This window comes from Pungitius pungitius, chromosome 18, assembly GCF_949316345.1.
Source record: "Pungitius pungitius chromosome 18, fPunPun2.1, whole genome shotgun sequence".
NCBI lineage: Eukaryota > Metazoa > Chordata > Actinopteri > Perciformes > Gasterosteidae > Pungitius > Pungitius pungitius.
The window spans coordinates 7358953-7378483 of record NC_084917.1 but is presented as its reverse complement, the minus strand read 5'-3'; the positions used below and the strand labels follow the sequence as shown (position 1 = coordinate 7378483).

Below are 19531 nucleotides of genomic sequence, written 5' to 3'. Positions count from 1 at the left end.
CAAGTGAGTTGAATTTGAATGTAACAGAGAATTGGAGGGTGGATGCGCTAAAAAGGGTAAACAAATCTACACCCTGTGCCAGACTGTCAGTTTAAGGTTGTCCACAGGATGCCCTGAAGTAGACAAACATATGATTGTCTTGAAAAATGCCCTCAGAGGCTATAATAAGTTTCATGTCAGTGTGACCACTGAATGAGACACATCTGCTCATCTTTACTGACTCATCCGGCCTTCTCTCCCGTCAAAAAGGTGGAACCCTATAGGCTACGTAGCATGGCTAATAAGTGATAAAAGCTTAATTAGCAATTAACATCACGTTTAGTCAATTCATCATTCAAAAGATTCTTCATCATTCTTGACAATGCCATCATAACTCAAGTGAACGCGCCTTGTGTTTCTGCATAACCCCCAGGGTTCACTTCTCTGAAACAACCAGTGGGGACAATGCCCCCACAACTACCTCCGCAGTAGTGCGCTCAAGACTTGGCAGGAGCAGGATTTGAACCCACTGGCGGCGCTTACAGAGGCTTTCGGCTCCTTCTGGCACCCCTACACTACCAGTCCTGGTCACATTTTGGCAACTTTGATTCTCCTATTTAACCTTGAGCATGTGAGTTAAACTTTAAAACTCTCTTAAATGCTATTTCCACATCTGGGCCTGAACCCACAACCTTCAAGTGCAGGCTTGTGGCAGCAGCTCTTCCGCTGTGCTACTTCACCACACACTAACCAACCCTTTGTTTGTTGTATTTAACCTTGAGATTGCTACTCAAATCTCAAAACTCTTTCAAAGCAGAAGTGATGTCTGCATGAAGGGGCATGAACCCACAACCTCAGACAGCAGGTTGGAGCCTGCAGCCCTTCAGTTGTTCCCTTGTGCTATTCAAGCACATGCCTCATTGTGTCCGTTTCTCATATTAGACCTTGGGATTGTTTACTAAACCTCAAAACTGTTTCAAAGTTTACAGTGTGAAGCCCTGACTGCAACCAAACCCTCCTTCTGAGAGAACAGGTTTGAACTGAGGATCCTCCACACTTCAGCCTTCCTGCTATCTCCCTGCACTGTTCCACCACACACCTGTTGATGCTTTTGAATCCAACCTCAATTCTCATAGATTCTCAGGCTGGAATCCACAACCGTTCCATACCGTTATAATAGAATTGCAGGTCAAGTAAAGTCATATAATGGCATTTCTAATAAAGCCCTGGTTGATTTCACTACTTTTATGCTGTGATCCTTATTTCACTTTTTTCGACATGTGTGCTGATGCCCGCGTGTGAATTGAGAGGATCCATACCGACTCCCCTATGGAGCTAAACCAGTCTGAGGGTCCTCCTCAGCTGAGTGGAGAATAAATCCCGGAAGAAATAAACACGTTTGACACACGGCACCTTGAGGAGAGAGAATCAAATCCCAAATGTGGATCAGGAAGATCAGCTTTGATTCCACTAGAGACACCAGAACTGTGAACAGATGATTCACAGTGTCACTGTTTGTTTAATTTAAAATTAGGGCCTGGACTTTAGCGCGTTAATTACGATTAATTAATTACAATGTGAATTAAGATTAATTAATTACACAAAAAATAACACATTAAACATTTTTTACGCATTTTTACACTTATTTTTTGCACCGCGGAACGTTTCTCACTGGATGAGTTTCGGAGGACCGATTATACTGGAGCACCAACTAGCGTTCATGACTTCAGACAACAAACCACAGTGAACATGAACGAAGAAGCTGAGAGACCGTGTCGGGTGGCCCCGTGAATGGGAAATCTTATTATAATAAACACACGGATGGAAGCGTCGATAAGAGCGTGGTTGTGTGCAAGCTGTGCAACAAGGAATTCACATCGAGCCTCAAGTATCACCTCAACGCAAAACAATTAGCAGCTAGCGTGGACGTACAAGGACCCACACCCAACCCACACTGCACCAGATGACTGGTTTAAGGACCAGGGTAACTAAGTCCACGTCTGAAAAAATAACCAATGTTCTGAATGTCCTTGAAAGTATTGGTCTACTTAAAAAAAACTAGTTTACAGAAGGTCTACTTACCTATAGGCTACCTGAATTTCTGAAAGTACTATATTTCTAAATATGCTATTTCTACACTTGTCTGCTGGAATTGGTTGAACAAAAATAAAAATCCATGTGAAAAAAATTACTTCTCACTGTTCTCAGGTCAAATATTTATGCAATTAAAATGCAATTAATTAGATTAATATTTTTAATCGAGTCCCGGCCCTAATATATATATATTATATATCATGTTGGCTCGTGTTATTTTAACATCTCGTCTCAATGCGGATGCACCGAGTTCACACCGAAGCCTTTCTGCACAATAGCCTCACCAAACTTTCTCTTTAGTCAAAAATAAAAGCAATTATGACAAATCGCATACATATTGTTTGAATTGAGCAAATATAAGAACATTGAAGTAAACTCATTAAGCCCACACTTGATAGGTTTTCCATGGGGCCTCCCTCTAGTTCCTTTCTACTCGCACGGATGCTGGCAGATCCTCTCAAATACACAATTGATACACAGAATATTATTGTTCAGAAGGTTCCAGGCACTAGGACCATGTGGTAACAGAATCCATCTCATCCTTCCTCTCCTGTCAAATGGATTTAAACTGCCAGCCAGGATATGAGAAGAACATCAATTTACATGTCATTTTTAAAATCACACTATAGTATAGTAATATATATATAGTGATTACAAAATATTAGAACTATAATAATCATTGTATGAAAGTTGTTAAAGTACACAAATAAAAGTCCAACAAACTCAGTATAGGAGTCATGAAAATAAAGCAAAAAAATAGATAATGCAGCATGTGCAATATGTTAAAGAATCAGTTTATCATAATATATTGACAAGAATATTCAGTCAAAAAGGACAACTTAAATTGATAATAGTAAAACCTCAGAGGTTATCATTTTCTTTTTATTGAAATATTTTCATTGCATGCTTCAAATGAAATACCTATAATACATTTTATTTGCATCACTTTTCATTTTAATATTTGTGCCCCAAACCTAAAAGAAAAAAATATGTTTGTAACTTTTCTTCTAGAGCAAGCTGAGTGAAAATGGTCGCCAGTCATCAATGTACACAAATGCACTTCAATGCTCAACTCAAAGTGTTGCACTAATCAAGTTAATCCTACACAGCACATTTTTCATCAACATTTTACAGTACTTCATTCACAGTTTGTACTTCTCTGGTCATCACCTAAATGCCTTTTTGTAGCGAACCCGTCTCTCTCCAGCCGCGTCGTTAAAGTCCAGACAAGAAGCTTCCCAGCAGAACCATCGGGAGCAGATGCAGCGACGCGTCTGGCCCAAGGGGACGACCGGACGTCCCCGCGAGGACTCCGGCGTCTTTGGACGCGGAGACGACTCGACTGAAGGTGGGGTGCACGTGCCTGAAGTTGTTCTGCAGAGGGGTCACCTGCTCGGCGTCCTCCTCCGTGGAGAAGATCTGCGAGGTGAACTGGGCCAGCTGCGGAGGAACGACAAGCGGTTAACTGGGAGGGAGCAGCGTCGCGTCTCCTGTCGGGGGGGGGGAGAAGAGACCTACTTGGGTCCACGAGATGTAGATGGGAACTTCGTACAGGGTCCACACCACCGCTCGGGCGCACGGCGGCGTGGTGAGGCTGCCCGAGTAGCGGTAGAACTGACTCATGTTGCGCTTCGGCAGGAGGTCCGCCAGCGGGAACGGCTTGATTTTAGTCGCCTGGCCTTGAGGGAGGATGCACAGCGGGGGGGGGGGGGGTTGAGAACAGAGGTGTAACCAAAAGAAACAATGAGGGGGGGTGTCTGTGTCGCGCGCCCTCTGACCTTTGTAGGCCACGGAGGACAGCTTCTGTGAGACGAGTCCAAAGTGCACGTTGTCCGCGTAGACAACCTGGGACCAAAACACAAAGTGAGGGGGGTGTGCTTCTACGCCACCAACGCGGGATCACGCGTGGAAACGAGTTCCCCTTAAAAAAACCCACGTCGACGAAGAACCCGAGAACGGCGAGCCCCGTCGGATCGGCCAAGGCCGCCGTCACGTTGGGGTGGACGGACTTCATGTTGACCACGTGCATCTGGAAGTGAACAGGAAAAAAAGAACGTTAAAAGGGGGACGGCTGCGCCGCAACGGTCGTCGGGGGCGACGGCGCGCAGCTCTTCTACTGACCGTACTGTACCTCCATTGGGTATCTGCGCCCGTCCACCGTGTGCTCCGAGCCGTTGGTGGCCACGCCCCCCCAGTGGAAGTGCATCTGGACGGTGTGGTACACATCTGGAAGGCCGCCCCCGCTCACAGACATGCCGCCGCCGACCTGCAGCACGACTGAGCGAGACGATCACTGACACGACAACACACACACACACACACTAACACACACAGGTTAATGGATGCCTTCACTCACTCGAGTGCCCGTCGTTTTTAAGGGTCCAGTGGCCCGTTTGGGTCTCATCGAAGCCCTCCAGGTGCAAAGGTCCCAGGGAGTGGTTCCGGGTCATCCGGTGGTCCAGGTTGATGGGAGAGTGGTGTTCTTCAATGAGAGGGTGACAAGACGGGAACATGTCCCCCCACGCGTAAGGGTCTGAGGGACGGAACCGCATCAGACACAAAAATAGTCTCCGGGAGGAAAGTATTTCATTTTTGACCTCAGATCAGTAGATGACAGTGTTTTTTCTGGAGCTTTTAACATTAAACTTTAAGGACTTCTCATCCAAGTTGGCATAAAAGTTCAAGAGAGTTATTTCCTGGGCTCGGAAACAAACAAAACTCACTAAAATCTAATTTCAAGGAACAAAGATTAAGTTTATTTTCCTTTTTTCTCTGAAACCTCCCTTTAGACTAATAGAAGCGTTATTCAAATCCACACAATGCGAGGTTCAGGGGAGAAGGTTTGCTCACACCACAAGGCCAAATTGAATGGAGCGGTTTAAAAAGCTTCATTTTAGGGGGGAGGGGGGGGGGGGGGGTGGGGGGGGGGTCACCAACCAAGAACATCTACACAGGAAATAATCAATGATAGTAACAACTTTAATTGGATGAAATGATGGGCCAGTAGATCAACGTTCTATAGCGAGATATTAATCCTTTCAGTTAGAATCATCTTCGGTGACTCACCGCAGTGTGGCTCATCATAACAGTAATCCTCTGAAACACATTAAAAATATATCGTTGGCAAAAAAGTGACACGTTATACAATAAAGTACACGGACTCAAGAATTAGCCCTCACCCGACTTAACGCAGGAAACAAAAATCACAACGAGAGCGGCAGCCCGAATCATCGCAGGTGTCCAGGCGTCCAACAGGTGTCTAATAGGCGTCTAACAGGTGTCCAGGTGTCCCAGGTGGACCGAGGGGGAGCCGAGGCGCTGCTTAAATGGGAGCCGAGGTGAAATCGGAGTTTTATTTTCTCCTGGTCCGATCAGTGAAGCGTGTCATTACCAGTCGAGTGGACTTTCCTGATCAACAGGCTCATTGATGGGAGGACAGCTTCTCCCCCCCCCCCCCCCCCTCACCACCACCACCACCACCACCCCCCACCGATGGCAGCATAGATGCCCAGTGACCAGTAACAAGACCCATTCATCCCATGGGAAAGTCAGTGGATGTATCGCCCGCTGAATTAGAAGGGGACCCGAGATGTACATAGTTTCAATTAATGTGTGAAATAACTTTTCATAATATCAAAGCACCTGAAGGACATCCTTATTCAGATGTCCGGGGTGGGGGGGGGGGGGGGGGGTTCACATCATCAACTCAATACATACGGGTTGAAGGCCTTTAAGGGATTTTTACATTTGAAATGTGCCCCGACGACCACGACGAGCGCCACGTCTCGTCCATCCCGGATCATGTGATCAGTCACTACTTGGCCCGTGTGAACAAAGCCTCTTTTCTCCAGCCACAATGCTATCCAGCCGGGCCTCGCTGCCCACCCCCCCCCCCCCCCCCCCCCCGCTGCCTTGTGGGTCCCACAGAGGTGCGATAAATATCCGCTTTCTTTCACTTATTTGAATCTGTTGATGGCCGTGGATTGAATTTATCAAACAACCCTTCGTCATAAGGAGGGGGGGGGGGGGGGGCTGGGGGAGTTCCCTGCATCCCAACCTTAATCCCCTGTGACATTTGGCCACTGCAGACGAAGGGGTTTCCAGCGGGACTCACAGAGCGGCTAAATGTCGCGATTGATAAGACTCCGCGGAGCTCAGCGTGATGCTGTGTTGGTACCCACTGACGCAGGAGTCCTCCTCCATGGTGCAATTTATTTGGCATTTGATTAGATGTACATCTACCTCGGGAAAAACACAAGCCCTCCCTGCAAATAAAAGACTGTAGCATTTGTCCATATTATACACAAAACATAAAATCCAATAATATTAGTTGCTTCACACCAAAGGCTAGAACAGAAACTACAGCATGAATTCAGCTCCTCGGGTCTCGCTCAGGCTTTTTTTGTTGCATACAGAGATGTTAAAACTACTGTATATGGAGGAGTCTACTGTACAGGACAGACTGCTGAGCAAAAACATGTTTCCATCAAAAGAAAAACCTCTCCGCATGCCAAAAAATAAATACATGTACCGCAGAAATCAGGTTGAAAAATAAATCCAACGCAATTTAGATGAAAAAAAAATCTAAACCCGGAACACTTTTTCTCTCTCTCTCTCACACACACACACACACACACACACACACACACACACACACACACACACACACACACACACACACACACACACACACACACACACACACACACACACACACACACACACACACACACACACACACACACACACACACACACACACACGCGAAAGAAATGGGGGGCAATCCGTCCTAGTCAACTCAAAGATGAGATACTGTGACACAGCTGGTTTTTGAATGCTGGTGTTTGCGGGTCGAGTCCAATCTGAAGTCTTCAGGCTACAAAATTCACTCTGGAGTAAATCAAAAGATTGTCGTCATAAAACGGGTCAAACAAATTCCAAATATACATTTTTTTTTTTAATTACAATACTTTTTTTTACTGCAATCCCACCGAAGAAACAAGGACGTCAACAGACCCATCGACACCAAACAGAAAAGGACTCACAGCTGCACTCAGTGATCCTCAATCAAATAGGGAGAAAACTAATGTGCTGCATCACAACCACACAAACAAAAACACATCCGAAATGGAGGGGCAGCATCCAAATTTGACATTTAACAAATTCCATTAGAAAAATTAAAGAAAAGAAAAAAAAGCTACCCGATTAAATCAAGGGATAAGTTTGAATCCCTGAACATGGTTCAGTTAGTCGATACACAACCGTGCTGCTGAGATTTCATGATTGGAACAGCCATCTCAAATAAATGACTGGATATCCTCCCTGATCGTCTTCATCGCGGCAGCTTGCTGATCCCTGGGGAGTTCAGATCGGGTCTATCTCACATTAAAAAAAAAAAAAAAAAAAAAAAAAAAAAAAAAAAAAAAAAAAAAAAAAAATCAAGATTACAGCTCGCAGTCATAAAGAAACACAAAAACTGACTGAGATATTTAGCAGTAACACAACATTGCTTCATACAGAATGCCTCAGTCAGCATCACCTAATTAAAAACCGCTTTAGCGGGAAACTAACCGTACTGTTGCTCTTAATTACAAAACCTTTTCTGCAAATACGCGCTATAAACCTGGAAGACGGCTTCATGTATCAGACTGATAAGAAAGGGAGGGGACAGCGGATTCTACGGGGCAGGTAGAAATCGACACGCCTTGACGGACAGGTCTGACGAGAACATTGCTGAAGCTTGGAGGCCGCTTGGAAACCTCTGCTTGGACCTCACGATGCAAACCAAAAAAGGAAAACAAAAAACACATATCAGCTGAGTTCACTGTCCGTCGGTCATTCTTGTGCTGGACCGTGAAACACAAGTAAAACCAATGTGACCGGCGGAGGCCCAGAGGGTTTATTTTACATTAGGACCGCTCGTCGGAATCGGCCGACCTCAGATGTTTCAAAAGCATCACTCACCCGATGCTGAAAGTAAAAGGGCTGCTTTCTCAGCCGCAATGTTTGTTTTTCCCTGCCTCTCTGTGTAGAAACAGTCCTCTGATCCCTCAGATGTGAGGCTTAAAAAAAAAAGAAAAAAAGAAAAAACACACTCAAAAGGCCAACTGCAGAGAGAGAGAGAGAGAGAGAGAGAGAAGGAAAGAGAAGGGGCATCCTCGCACGTGGAAAGAAGCGAGCTTCTGTTTGTGTCCATCCGGACCGGAACCCTCCTCCCTGCAGTTGGCGGTCTGCTGCGTCCTCTACCGGGCGGGACGCGCTGGTGACCCTCGACCAGCGGCCCTCGACCAGCGGCCCTATACAACGGTGCTGAGGGAGGAGGCGCAGTCTGCGCTCACGGGGGCGTGGCCGTCTGTCGGCGTGTCCGGCCCCACCAGCAGCGTGCTGCTGTCTATGGAGTCCTCCCGCTCCTGAGAAGGCGGAGCCGGGACGGCCGCAGGGACGCTGCAGGCGTTGGGAACGGCCGCCTGGAGCCCGTCCACCATGGCGTTCACCTGGCTGGGCACCAGGGAAACCCCGTGTCCTGGAGGCGAGACAAAAGAGAGGAAATGAAGCCGGGCGCCCGACAGGCCGCGCACGGCGAGACACGCAGGCAGCGGGCGGCGTACCGAGGTCCACGTAGAGGAGGCTGTCCGGGTTGATGGAGGCTTCGTACGGCGGAGGGGGGTCGTCGGGGTGCTGGATGTCGGGGTACTTGTAGGCGGCGTACGGCGGAGGGGGCTCTTGGAAATGGAAGGCTCCCCCCTCGCCATCATCGGACAGATGCAAGGGAGTGAGGCCGGTGCCGAAGGCGTCGGGGCCGTAGTCGAAGCCCGGGACTCGTCTGCCGAGGTTAAAGTGGTGCACTGAGCAACGAAAAAAAAAAAGAGGAGGAGGATGTGAATTAACTGCATTTCTAAAAAAGAACAAAACCGTGCAAAAAAGTTAGCTAATATTTTCAACAAATACCATTAGTTAAGAAAAAGCCAAGAAAGAAGAGTCTCAATAAGAGATTTATCTAAATGCAACATCAGTTGGATCAGAACCTTTATAGGAGAAGCCCAAAGAGCCTAAACATTATTTATGGTGTCATTGGAAAAAGCACTATTTCCTTTAAAATAAAAATAGCACATTGGTTCTTAAGCATATTATCTATTCATAAGCAGCTCGGTTGAAAATGAATATGAATGTGTTGCATTGCATGTGAGTTTTGAGGGACAACTTTCATCTCTTTAAATGTCTTTAAGAAATGCAAACTTTGAAACTGACGCTTTGCATCCCAGCACTTGGATTCAACATCCAAGAAGAAGTCACGCGTTGAATGGAATTTATCCGAGACAAATGCAGACATGAAATCCTACAACAACACAGACTTGTTATCGCTCAGAGGGGGATGCTCACAGTTTCCTCCAATCAGAGTTTCGATGCGTTCGCGTCTCCGCTGGCGCAGTCTGTGCACCATGAAGAGCAGCAGAGAGAGGATGAGGAAGGAGGAGATACAGCTGACAATCAGCCTCATCCCGCTGGCCATCGAGTCAAACAGACTGTTTCCATCTGAGGGAAAAGAGAGAAAACCGACAAAACACGAGAGCATCCAGCTTCGAGCTCAGTGGCGCTCCTGACCGGTAGGAACGGCAGTGAAATCGAGACGTTCTCGCGGCGGTACCTGGGTCCAGGCAGGTGAACTTGCAGCACTCTTTGGGGTCTTTGCGGAAGTGCTGGCAGCCCTGCGGACGCTCGCACAGCGCCGCCACGCACATCTCGGGCTCGCCCTTGTGACACGTGCAGCTCAGACACGGGTCGTCCCCCTTGGGGGTGAAGTAGTAGCCCTCGTTGACGACGTTGTCCTTGATGTCCACACACGTTTGCCCTGTCGGGGCAGACGGATAGATCAAATGAGCTTGAGATATTATTTTAAATGGACCTTGTATGACTGGGACGAAGCTAAAAGAGGTGTCTACATTTGGGATGGAAAAGACTACATGGGCACGTACTCCTCTTGCAGAGGAATGGGAACTTCTTGTAGCAGTTCTCAGCGTGCCAGCTGTGCAGGCCTCGTTCGTTCATGCTTTTGATGTGAAAGCGCTGCAGCTGGGCACAGAAAACATTGTCCTCGGTGGGAGACGTGTTTCCTAAGTTGGCCAGATTCTCGGGGGGCAGGAACACCTCCATGGACCCTGTTGAAGAAAGAACACACCCAACATTTTTAAGCAAAAGGTGACTTTTCTAGTATTTACCCCCAAAAAACAGCTCGTACCTTTGTAGGCGACCTCCCAGCGGCCCTCCAGAGAGTGGTTCTGATTGGTGATCACATACTGGTAGCCCACCCAAAACCTTCAAAACAAAACAATGAGCACAGTGATTACATGCACCGTATCAAATGGGTCCACTTTAGTGCGTTTACATATGAACCAGCATGGATGCACTTTATGCCGACCACTAGATGGCCTGCAACCAATGACGGAGCACGGAGCGCTCTGTCAACAATGACGACATCCGTTAAGTGAAGCTCTCCTCTGGCTGACATACTGTACGTTTAGGTAGAAACTCACTTGCACTGGTCTCTGCGCTCACAGACTTTGTCGTCAAAATCCACCTCGATCTTCAGAATGAACTGCAGCTCCTCGTTGGTCACAAACGTGGCCAACGAGCCGTTGACCTTCTGACACGTGTCGTTGGCCTGCCAGTAGTTCTCGTTCATCAGGTACACTTTGTAGCAGCTGGCCGTCTTCTCGTAGTGGTGCCACCCGCTGGGGCATTTCTCTACGGACGCAGAGGAAACTCGTGAGCGATGAAGGCCGAAGGCGGCAAGCGCGTGGTATTCAGCGTGGGGATTGGAGAGCGGCAATAGATGTGGGAGAAAATGGGGAACATTTTCAAACAAAGGTATACACAACAACAAAAACAACCGGGAGGGGAGGGGCTTACTGTTGAAGCGCACAGGCTGAGCCACACCGATGACGTCCTCCACCTGGTCGTGCCCGTTACCAAAAAGAAACCCCTCCTCCTTGTTAGCTGCCCAAAGAAGGACTCATGTCAACAAATATGGACGTTTCACACTCTGTAGTTGTAAAAAAAATTAATTAATGTGCATATTAGTGTATGTTGTGCAACCGCGATGAAGGCGTAAGGTGACGAACGAGGCGTTTAGTGAGTCCCATAGATAAATACTGGTATACACTTACACTGCACCATGTGTTTGTGCAGAGGCCTTTCTGTAATAGTAATAATATATTAGTTCAGTGTTTCCCCCACCATTATAACAGGGGGCGCCCCTCCCCCTTGAAATGTACCCCCCCCCCCTCCCAAAAAATGTGCAATTAAAAGAAATGAAAGAAATTTATAATTATTTTGTCTGTTTTTACGCACGGCAGTTCCACACTGACATTAAAATGGCGCGAATAAGTCTGTGTGGTCGGCTGAACCCACTGTACTACCCCCCCCTCCTCGGGCGGACCATTTGTCTGCCGACTACACCCCCCCCCCTGTTGTAAACCATGGGGAAACACCGTAGTTAATATATTTCATTTTTTACTTCTGTGCTTCTGACCACTTTCTATCTTTAGCAACATGAAGCTCAAGGTCTTAAGTTCAACTTCAACCCACAAAATATCAGAGAAGAGAGCTCAGTGATTAAAATCCAAAAATGTCATTGCCTTTTTGAAGCAAAATCTATACATGCAAATTATAACCGTTGACGTGAACCACTATATAACTAAAATCAACAAAACCGCCGCGGGACTTTTCTCTGCTTTGAGGAAGAAAGACAGAAGATGCACTGTAAACCGTTGACATTTTGAAATCTAATAATATCTTTTCATTTATTGTAACCATGTCTATTTTACTTCCTCCTTCAGAAAACGCTACTGAACAGCTTCTCTGTTTGGAGCCTGCACTATTTCTGTCCAGCCTGGAATGAGCTCTTTGGAATACCTTTCTCCTATCTGACCTGCACCGAAGTGGTGAGGGTTGAACATTTGCCCCTGCTGTTTGTTTAGCTGGAATTAGTTTAAGGGATTGCTCCACCTGTACATGTTATTCAACAAAGAGCTAATCCCAAGCAACATTGATTTCCATGCGTGCTGTTGGATCAGCAGACGAAAAGCCCCCACTGAGACACTTTCTATCCCTCCTCTGACGAAGCAGAGCTACTCTGTACATTTGGAACGGGCAAATACCTGCAGGTGGGGTTTTTGTATCTGAAAATACAGAAGGTTCTGTATTTGCATTTGTTTAAGTACCTTTTATAGGTGAATAAACAAATAGAAAACATTTGATTCCTGCCGTTGTTGCTTGCTTGGGGGATGTGGTTTTCCTGAGGACTGAATAGAGGCTGGTGTTTGAAACTCCATCAGCATTCGGCGCTAACAGAAAGGCGCACACTGCTGCGTGGAGGTCACACGCTGAACTCAATCCTCAGTAATTCCTATTATGCGGTCAGAGATCTAGGGATAAGGCCCCTCTGGATTTAAGAGGCAGAAAACAATGGGATTTCGGTCAAAGGGCTTTAGGGTGGCAACATCCATACAGCGTTGGACAGATCAACGAGCAGCTAACAAAAACAGAGACACGTGTGCAGCCACTCAAGAGTTCGACCCAGCTGTGATCCGGGCGCCCAAGTGGGTCACTCTTTTCAGAAACCAATCATGTTATTGGGGGGGGGGGGGGGTGGGGGGTGGGGGGTGTTAGGCAAGGGGGTAGAAAGACCCAGGGGAGCTATACTCACGGGGGCAGTCCATCTCGTCGCTCTTGTCATCACATGCTGTCCAGCCGTCACACTTCCAGGACATGGGGATACACTGCATCTTCCCACTGCGGCAGGCAAACTGCCCGGGGCTGCAGCGCTGCTCTGAAAACACAACGACAGACCAGATCCTGAGGTCACACCTGCATGAGCCCCCCCCCCCCCCCCCCCCCAAAATAAAAACAAGTGGAAAGTCCAAGTAAGAGAGTCCAGCAGAAGACTTATTGGGGACATTTGAATCGAATAAGCGATCTCGCGCAGTGCTGCGTTGGGTTGGGTTGAATCTTTTAGGGGTTGTTGAAACAAAGCGATTTTCAATATTCTTCCAACTGGGGGTGCAAACGGTGTGAACTCTGTCAAACAGGGAGCAGCACCAAGCTCTGCACCAGAGGGACGAACTCTGGACCAAAGGGATTTTCACCCGCCTGTTGACAACAGGTGTTCCGCCCATGCGGGAGCTCTCGACAGCGCCTCTGAGACGCGGCACTTATTTTTTTTTTATCGCGAGTCCCTAAAATCCACCGAAAATGGCTCGTTAATAAGAAGGCAATGAGACCCGCGACTTCAAGCAGCCACTTCACGTCTGTTTGTGAGTACTTAAGCCACACACTCTGTGCTAAGCGGGTCTTCACACCATGTGCGGTTAAAAGAGGCCTCCTGCGTCCTTGTGTGATGAAAGAACGCCTCTGTTCTTTCATCACATGGATCCCGACAATAAGTTCTTGATCGCATGGAAGACAAGTCCAACAGTTGCTGTTTTACAGAAGTAAATAAATAACCTGTATTGGCTGGTTAGAAAAGGGGATTGTTCTATGCAAAGACTTTAAGAGAATAAAAATGTCTCATTATTTTTTTTGCAAGGGAGGTTTCTAATTAAAATCTGAAAATATTGATGGCTCAACATAGGTTCAAACTGAAGGAGCTGCAGACAAAAAAAAAATCAAACTACACTACAAGATGTACTGCGTGCTTACCTGACAATAATCTTGCCAGAGATAGCCGCGGACCTGAAACAAACAGAAACAATAGAGTAACTATCCGATCCAATGCTTTCTTTTATGGGAAAAAGACCATCCTGCTTGTGCTGCTCTTCCAGGTGTCCATTATTTATACTGTCAACATTTCTGTGATTTCCCCGGTTGCTTGCCTGTAGGAGGGTAGACTACACCAGCCGTTATTGGATACAGGTGATTGTGTTTTCCTACCGAGCTGGACCTCTCGGCTCTCGTGCCAAATACGGAGGGACTATTTTTACCTCGGAGATATTTCAAGGGACTGTTGTTGCATCTGTGTACCAAACGGCCCAGGTGCCCCCCGCCCACACAGAGCAGACCTTCAGCACTGATGATACCACAAGGCGACAATCTGCAGTCCTTAATGCGGTGATCAAAATCAGCATGTACTTGAACAACAGCCGTGTCTGTTTGGACCTTCAAAAACAATGACACATCATATTTCAGAGAACAAGAACAGGTCACACGTTACACCAGATGTAACCTTGCCATGTTCCGATCCAACAACAGAAGGGACCAACCTCGCCTTATCAGGTCGCTTTGACTTTTTTGTACAACATTCCGCGTGGTTCAGACACAGCTAAATGGAGACAAGATTAATAAAATATCATTTAAATGTCCCACGCAAAACATAACATAACATAGCCCGGTTATGTTGTGAACATCCTGTCTTCTAAAAAGGTCATACGTGGTAGTATCTGAAGGTTTAAATGTTTAAACAGAGTGAAGCTCCAGCAGAACGGTGGGTTTGAAAAAGTCGACGCGTCATCAGCTATGAACAATAAGAAGAAAAAAATGTGAAGCAGATTGCCTCCACTCTGCATAAAAGGTGTGTCACACAGCCAACTTCTTAGTTATTGCTAAGTGGATTGAGGCGCAATAAAGACTGAAGGTCTTACCATCAATCCCATCAAGCCCCAATAAGTGTCAACTTGATGGATAACATTAGAGACCACGTGTCCCCAAATGTGATGTTGATAATTAATGTACACAGAATGATAGAGTAGGTAAAAAAAAGAGCTATTGGCTTTCAGTCGACAGTCAATCATATTTTAAGTGCTTTGCATGATAACAGAATTATAGGGAAATATAATATTGAACTCACACTGAGTGTGTATCAGCAGGTTTATGTTACAAAAGACGTCCAAGGACTTTTGATTCCTGATTATAGTCGGCATATTTTTCAATATTGTAATAACACTCGTTGCCTACTGAGAATCCAGCACACAAACAAAACCCAAATACAGCTGGGGACTGTTTATCTTTAATGGAGGCAACTTTTTTTTAAGCTGTGCTTACAACTAGAAAACCAAAGCTTTCCTTGCACTTTTCGCTGAAAACATGAAAAATAAAAAAGAATTGCTGCCTGTACAGATCCACATTAATTGGTTCCTTCTTTTCCCATTGGTGCATCTGGGAAGTTCATAAGAGCAGTTTTTATTCAGACACCGGTAATTCTGCTTCAGTCCATCGGATGGAACTTGTTGGGGGTCACAGCTGGGACACGTCCAAGTTTTAAAAGAGAGCCTGCATCTACCAAACAGCTTGACGTGAGAGCGACTTCGCTCGTCAACTGAACCTCGGTGCGATTGAGGTGGAGCGTCTGAATCTGTTGTTGCCTCACAGCTGCCTGATGGCTCATTTATCTCTAAGCACACATGGGCCAAAGAGGGTTACCATTCGCTGTTGAGACAAATCTCGGATGAAGACGCTGGCTGCAAAATGAACCACGTTGTCTGTGCATGTGCTTGACATGCATCGTGCATCCTGATGATCTTCTCGAGGGCCATTTCGCTCGCAAGCTTTGGATTTTGTCACGTTGAGTCTTCCAGCGAGGGAACAACCGTGAGACAAGTTGAACCTCTGCATCTCTTACATAACCCACAGGAAGATACAATAAAGGCTGCAAGACGGCCCCACTTCAGTCCCATTGAAGGAGAACGGCACAGCGGACCGGCCTTGTGTGCTCGCTGCATCGTCTCCAGCCGCTAATGATTCACAGCAACACTCAAGCTCACTGTTAGGAGCAGTGAGTGGGTACACACATTCATATCTTTATACCACCTCACAACAGCAATGTATTTTTCCTTTATACTGTGTGGATGAACGCACAAAGGGTCAAATTCCCTTCAAACACACAGCTGCTTGGTATGCAGAGGGTTAGATGGGCAGCCAACACAACCGAAAGCTATTTTAGGGGAAATTAAATTGTGTGTTTCATCAAAAGCGTGACACTTTTTTCAGCGTTGACACTCAAGATGGTAAACAGAGTTGCACTTGAATACAGAGCTATAGCACCGAGTTTGACCATATTATGTGTCTATACTGCGTGTTTCTAGTGTTCCAGTTCTAAAAGGAAAAAAAGCAGGATGATCTCCAAAGACCTGGAACATAAAATAACAAATCCACGCGCAGGCGGCTGGTGAGAGTCAGCGTCTTGGCTTCCAGATGAGTCGTCAGTCTGACTGAAGTTACTCTTCACTTAACAACCGTCTCAGTTTACACCTCTGAAATGTTCATCACCTCCACAGACACTTGAAAAATGTCCTAAATCAAAAAACAGTCCGCGAGTTATCAGGGGGACCAAAACGTCTCTCTGTGAACGGATGAGGTTTGTCAAAAATTCAAACTGCAGGCAACTGTATTAAACAGAAAGAGAGCTGCCAGTATTAACGCAGACGGCTCATTCGAGACGCTGCTAACTTGCTTACTGGATTGGAGCCTAGTTCAGTCCGACCAGCATCTACTGTCACAGTCAATGATGAGCACATACATTTTTTCGATTGTTACCATGCAAAGCTGGCACAGTGTCTATCTTTGGCCGCTGCATTAGGCAGAATGTCGAGGCCGTGGATGTATATAGAGAACTGGATACAGTGCTGGAAGCGGCGCCTCATTCGTGTGAAATTTGCTCAACTGAACACGAAACCAAAGTAGTTTGCTTCATTTCAAGAACATTAAAAGTACAAGATTACCCACAGTAAGGAAAATAAATCTGGACTTGACTATTTAGCTTTTTACAACTTCTAAAAAAACATAGATACGCATATAGACGTTTCCCTCAAATTAAGTCTATTTGGCCACTATTTAATATGTGCTTCAAAGCCTGGTGCTCTTCCTGCAGCTTTTGTTGGGAAACGCACAAGGGAAAGAAATAAAATAGGGGCCATTAATCAGGTGGACGATGCATTTGCTTTGCATGTCTCTGTAGTGTGGGAGCGAACTAAAGCACCCACGGGACACGTGCTAAGCACTGAGCCACTGCAGTGCGCATATGACGATATATGACATGGGATGTAAGATATATAGAACGTATGCTACACGCACATTCAGTAGCAAGCCACCACGACACACTGAAACTTACTCGAAAGTGATTTTAAATTATAATTCAATTCAAAAAGCCCCACTGGCATAACAACTGTTAATATTATGTATCCTCGCGTTTAAACAGAAGGCTAACGAAAGGGCCATTTAACAACCATTTCCTTTTCTGATGTACCTTTGTTAAACAGTGGCAGTGGATGCTGTCAGATGTGTTAAAAAAATCAGTGTGAGCCGTCTAAATCCTACCTGTGAGACAGGAAAAGTGTTTCATGCTCACGCCAGCACAAGCATATTTAATTAAATTATGCTCCAGCAAACAGGATTATTGTTAAGTCCAAGTCATGTGGGCATCAAGCTTCAGGAAGCATGAACGTAATGTGAACCATCATGCTCTACAATCACACACACCCTCTGTGACAGCGGCTGTGAAAAATAAGATAAAACACTTATGTTGCCCCCCCCGAAGGCCTGGCACGAGGTCCACATTATCCCCCGAACCAGGAGGGGTTTCAAAAAGACGACAATACACCTCACAAGACGCATTAAAGCCTAAGTAAATATATACAGACGAAAAACAACATGCACTTTTCCCACAAGGTTTTTTAATCAAAAAGGAGTTGTGTTCACATGAAGTAAATACTGAATGCACCTTTGACAAGATTGGTAATTACAGTTAATGACAAAGTACTTTCCCATTTTCACAAGAACCAAACGCAAATTAACTATAACAAGCATGCAGTGTTGCCTGTATTGGGTTTTCCATGAACTCCATTTAAAAATAAATAAAGTCAAAACAGAAACATGTTTGTTCACAAGTTTAACTGTTGTTTCGGGGTCAGCTGGATAAGGTTGACCTGTTTTGAACAATCACTCCTGCTTATGTCTACTAAAATGATCAACACCTATGGTAATCTGGGACATTTACGATGGAGGCGGTGTGTTGTTGTATGATCTTATCGTCCGAGGGAGTCCAGGAACATATTTCTCCATGCAGACATTTAAAGCGCAACTCAGCTTTATTGCCACTTCCCACATCCACACGTCTGTCAGAATCACAAGATCAGGCCTACCGGAAACCACGAGATTACTTCGACTTGCGGTCAAAGCATTGACACGAGCTTTGATTTCAAGTGTTTGCAATCAAAGCATAGGTTCAGGGCTTTTAATTCACAAAAACTGATTACATTTTGGCGTTTGACAGGCTTGACTACCTCGAGGCCTTCAGTGTAATGAAAGTGTAAAAGAGGTTAGATCATGGCCAACAGTTACACGATGCATTTAATAAATCAGACTGTGTCTCTAAGTAGGGGTTGAATGACCCAACGACCAAAGCACCTCACGGTGTTGTTTTAACACTGTGTGGCTAGAAAATGAGTCAACGAGAGCCAGCTTTGGAGATGCAGCAGCAGGATTCTCTGACATGCATTTCAAACACACGCTCCACGACCAGGAGGACATACGTGTAGGTCCGATTGTTCACAGATACGCCGACCCTTTATAAAACAGGAGTGGGGGATAAATCTGTATAAACACAACAAATCTCATTACAGCTGCACTAATAAGTCACAAAATAGCCCGACGCTCTGTTTCGATTGTGATGTGTTTCTGCGAACGTTATGGATCCTGGAGAGTGAACATTAATGATTGCCTAAGAGGTCAATGGTTTAACGTATTGTTTTTTTTTTTTTTAAGGCTGACGTTAGAGTTGCACCAGCAGGTCGCACCTTCCCCACGGCCCAAAGGCAGCGCAGCATCGGTTTAAAAAACGACTCTAGTCCCTGGTTCGTCCGGGAGGCCTTTCCGCCTGACCCGTCCGCTTTTTCTGCTGAAATCTCGGCTTCGGTCTTCCACGCTGACCTCAGGGGAATAAACGCAGAGGGAAAACAACTTGGGATGTATTTACCTGTCCGTGGTGGGTCCGTTGACGCGAGGACGAAGAGGAGAGAGAAGAGGACGAAACTGCTGCTGTCAGCCGTTGACAACATTTATCCTCCATTCATAGTAACTCCTTTATCCAGAAATGTTTTTTTAACGATATAACGAGGATGCGCGTCGCCGCCGCCGCCCTCTCCGGAGTTAAAAGCGTTCCACTGTTAACACAGTTTAAACCTATTTTGTGCACTCCTGGTGACACATGACGAAGACGAACAGCGTCTGTAGAGCATAGTCCCGCCGCGCAGCAACAACACGGGCAGCAGGGTTAATCTCTCGCCGAGCAGGCTAACGCTAGCTAACGAGGAGCTAACTGGCTGCGCCGTTAACGTCGTCCGTCCTCTCGCGCTGCTCGGTGTGGAGCGCGGCTGAATCCAAGATGGCGGCGGCCCTCCGAACCACAACAATCCCAAACATCCGACACGGGCAGTCAGCTGGAGGAGCCGCCGGGGCGGAGTTACGCCGC

General features: G+C 46.2%; 2 protein-coding genes across 5 annotated transcripts; both read right to left on the bottom strand.

Annotated features, from left to right (window-relative positions):
• Window positions 1–2937: 2937 nt before the first annotated feature.
• car15 (carbonic anhydrase 15) lies at window positions 2938–5511 on the bottom strand. 2 transcript variants are annotated; one of them, XM_037485614.2, is made up of 8 exons: window positions 5253–5511; window positions 5140–5169; window positions 4430–4606; window positions 4205–4350; window positions 4010–4102; window positions 3852–3918; window positions 3592–3752; window positions 2938–3513 (listed from the first exon to the last, which is right to left on the bottom strand). In XM_037485614.2, exons 1-8 carry the CDS (start codon window positions 5302–5304, stop codon window positions 3289–3291), a joined length of 951 nt encoding a protein of 316 aa, XP_037341511.1. In that variant the 5' UTR covers window positions 5305–5511; the 3' UTR covers window positions 2938–3288. The 2 variants fall into 2 exon arrangements, with proteins under 2 accessions (XP_037341511.1, XP_037341512.1); XM_037485615.2 differs by having other exon boundaries at window positions 4430–4555.
• A 760-nt stretch (window positions 5512–6271) lies between these two features.
• Window positions 6272–19522, bottom strand: dgcr2 (DiGeorge syndrome critical region gene 2). Of its 3 annotated transcripts, none has more exons than XM_037484412.2 (11): window positions 19037–19522; window positions 13771–13803; window positions 12779–12901; window positions 10981–11067; window positions 10605–10815; window positions 10310–10386; window positions 10014–10229; window positions 9719–9922; window positions 9454–9606; window positions 8682–8918; window positions 6272–8596 (listed from the first exon to the last, which is right to left on the bottom strand). In XM_037484412.2, the coding sequence occupies exons 1-11, from the start codon at window positions 19116–19118 to the stop codon at window positions 8370–8372; spliced, it is 1650 nt and encodes a 549-aa protein (XP_037340309.1). In that variant the 5' UTR covers window positions 19119–19522; the 3' UTR covers window positions 6272–8369. The 3 variants fall into 3 exon arrangements, with proteins under 3 accessions (XP_037340309.1, XP_037340310.1, XP_062414734.1); XM_037484413.2 differs by having other exon boundaries at window positions 10047–10229; window positions 19037–19516; XM_062558750.1 differs by lacking the exon at window positions 13771–13803 and having other exon boundaries at window positions 19037–19521.
• Between the last annotated feature and the right edge of the window lie 9 nt (window positions 19523–19531).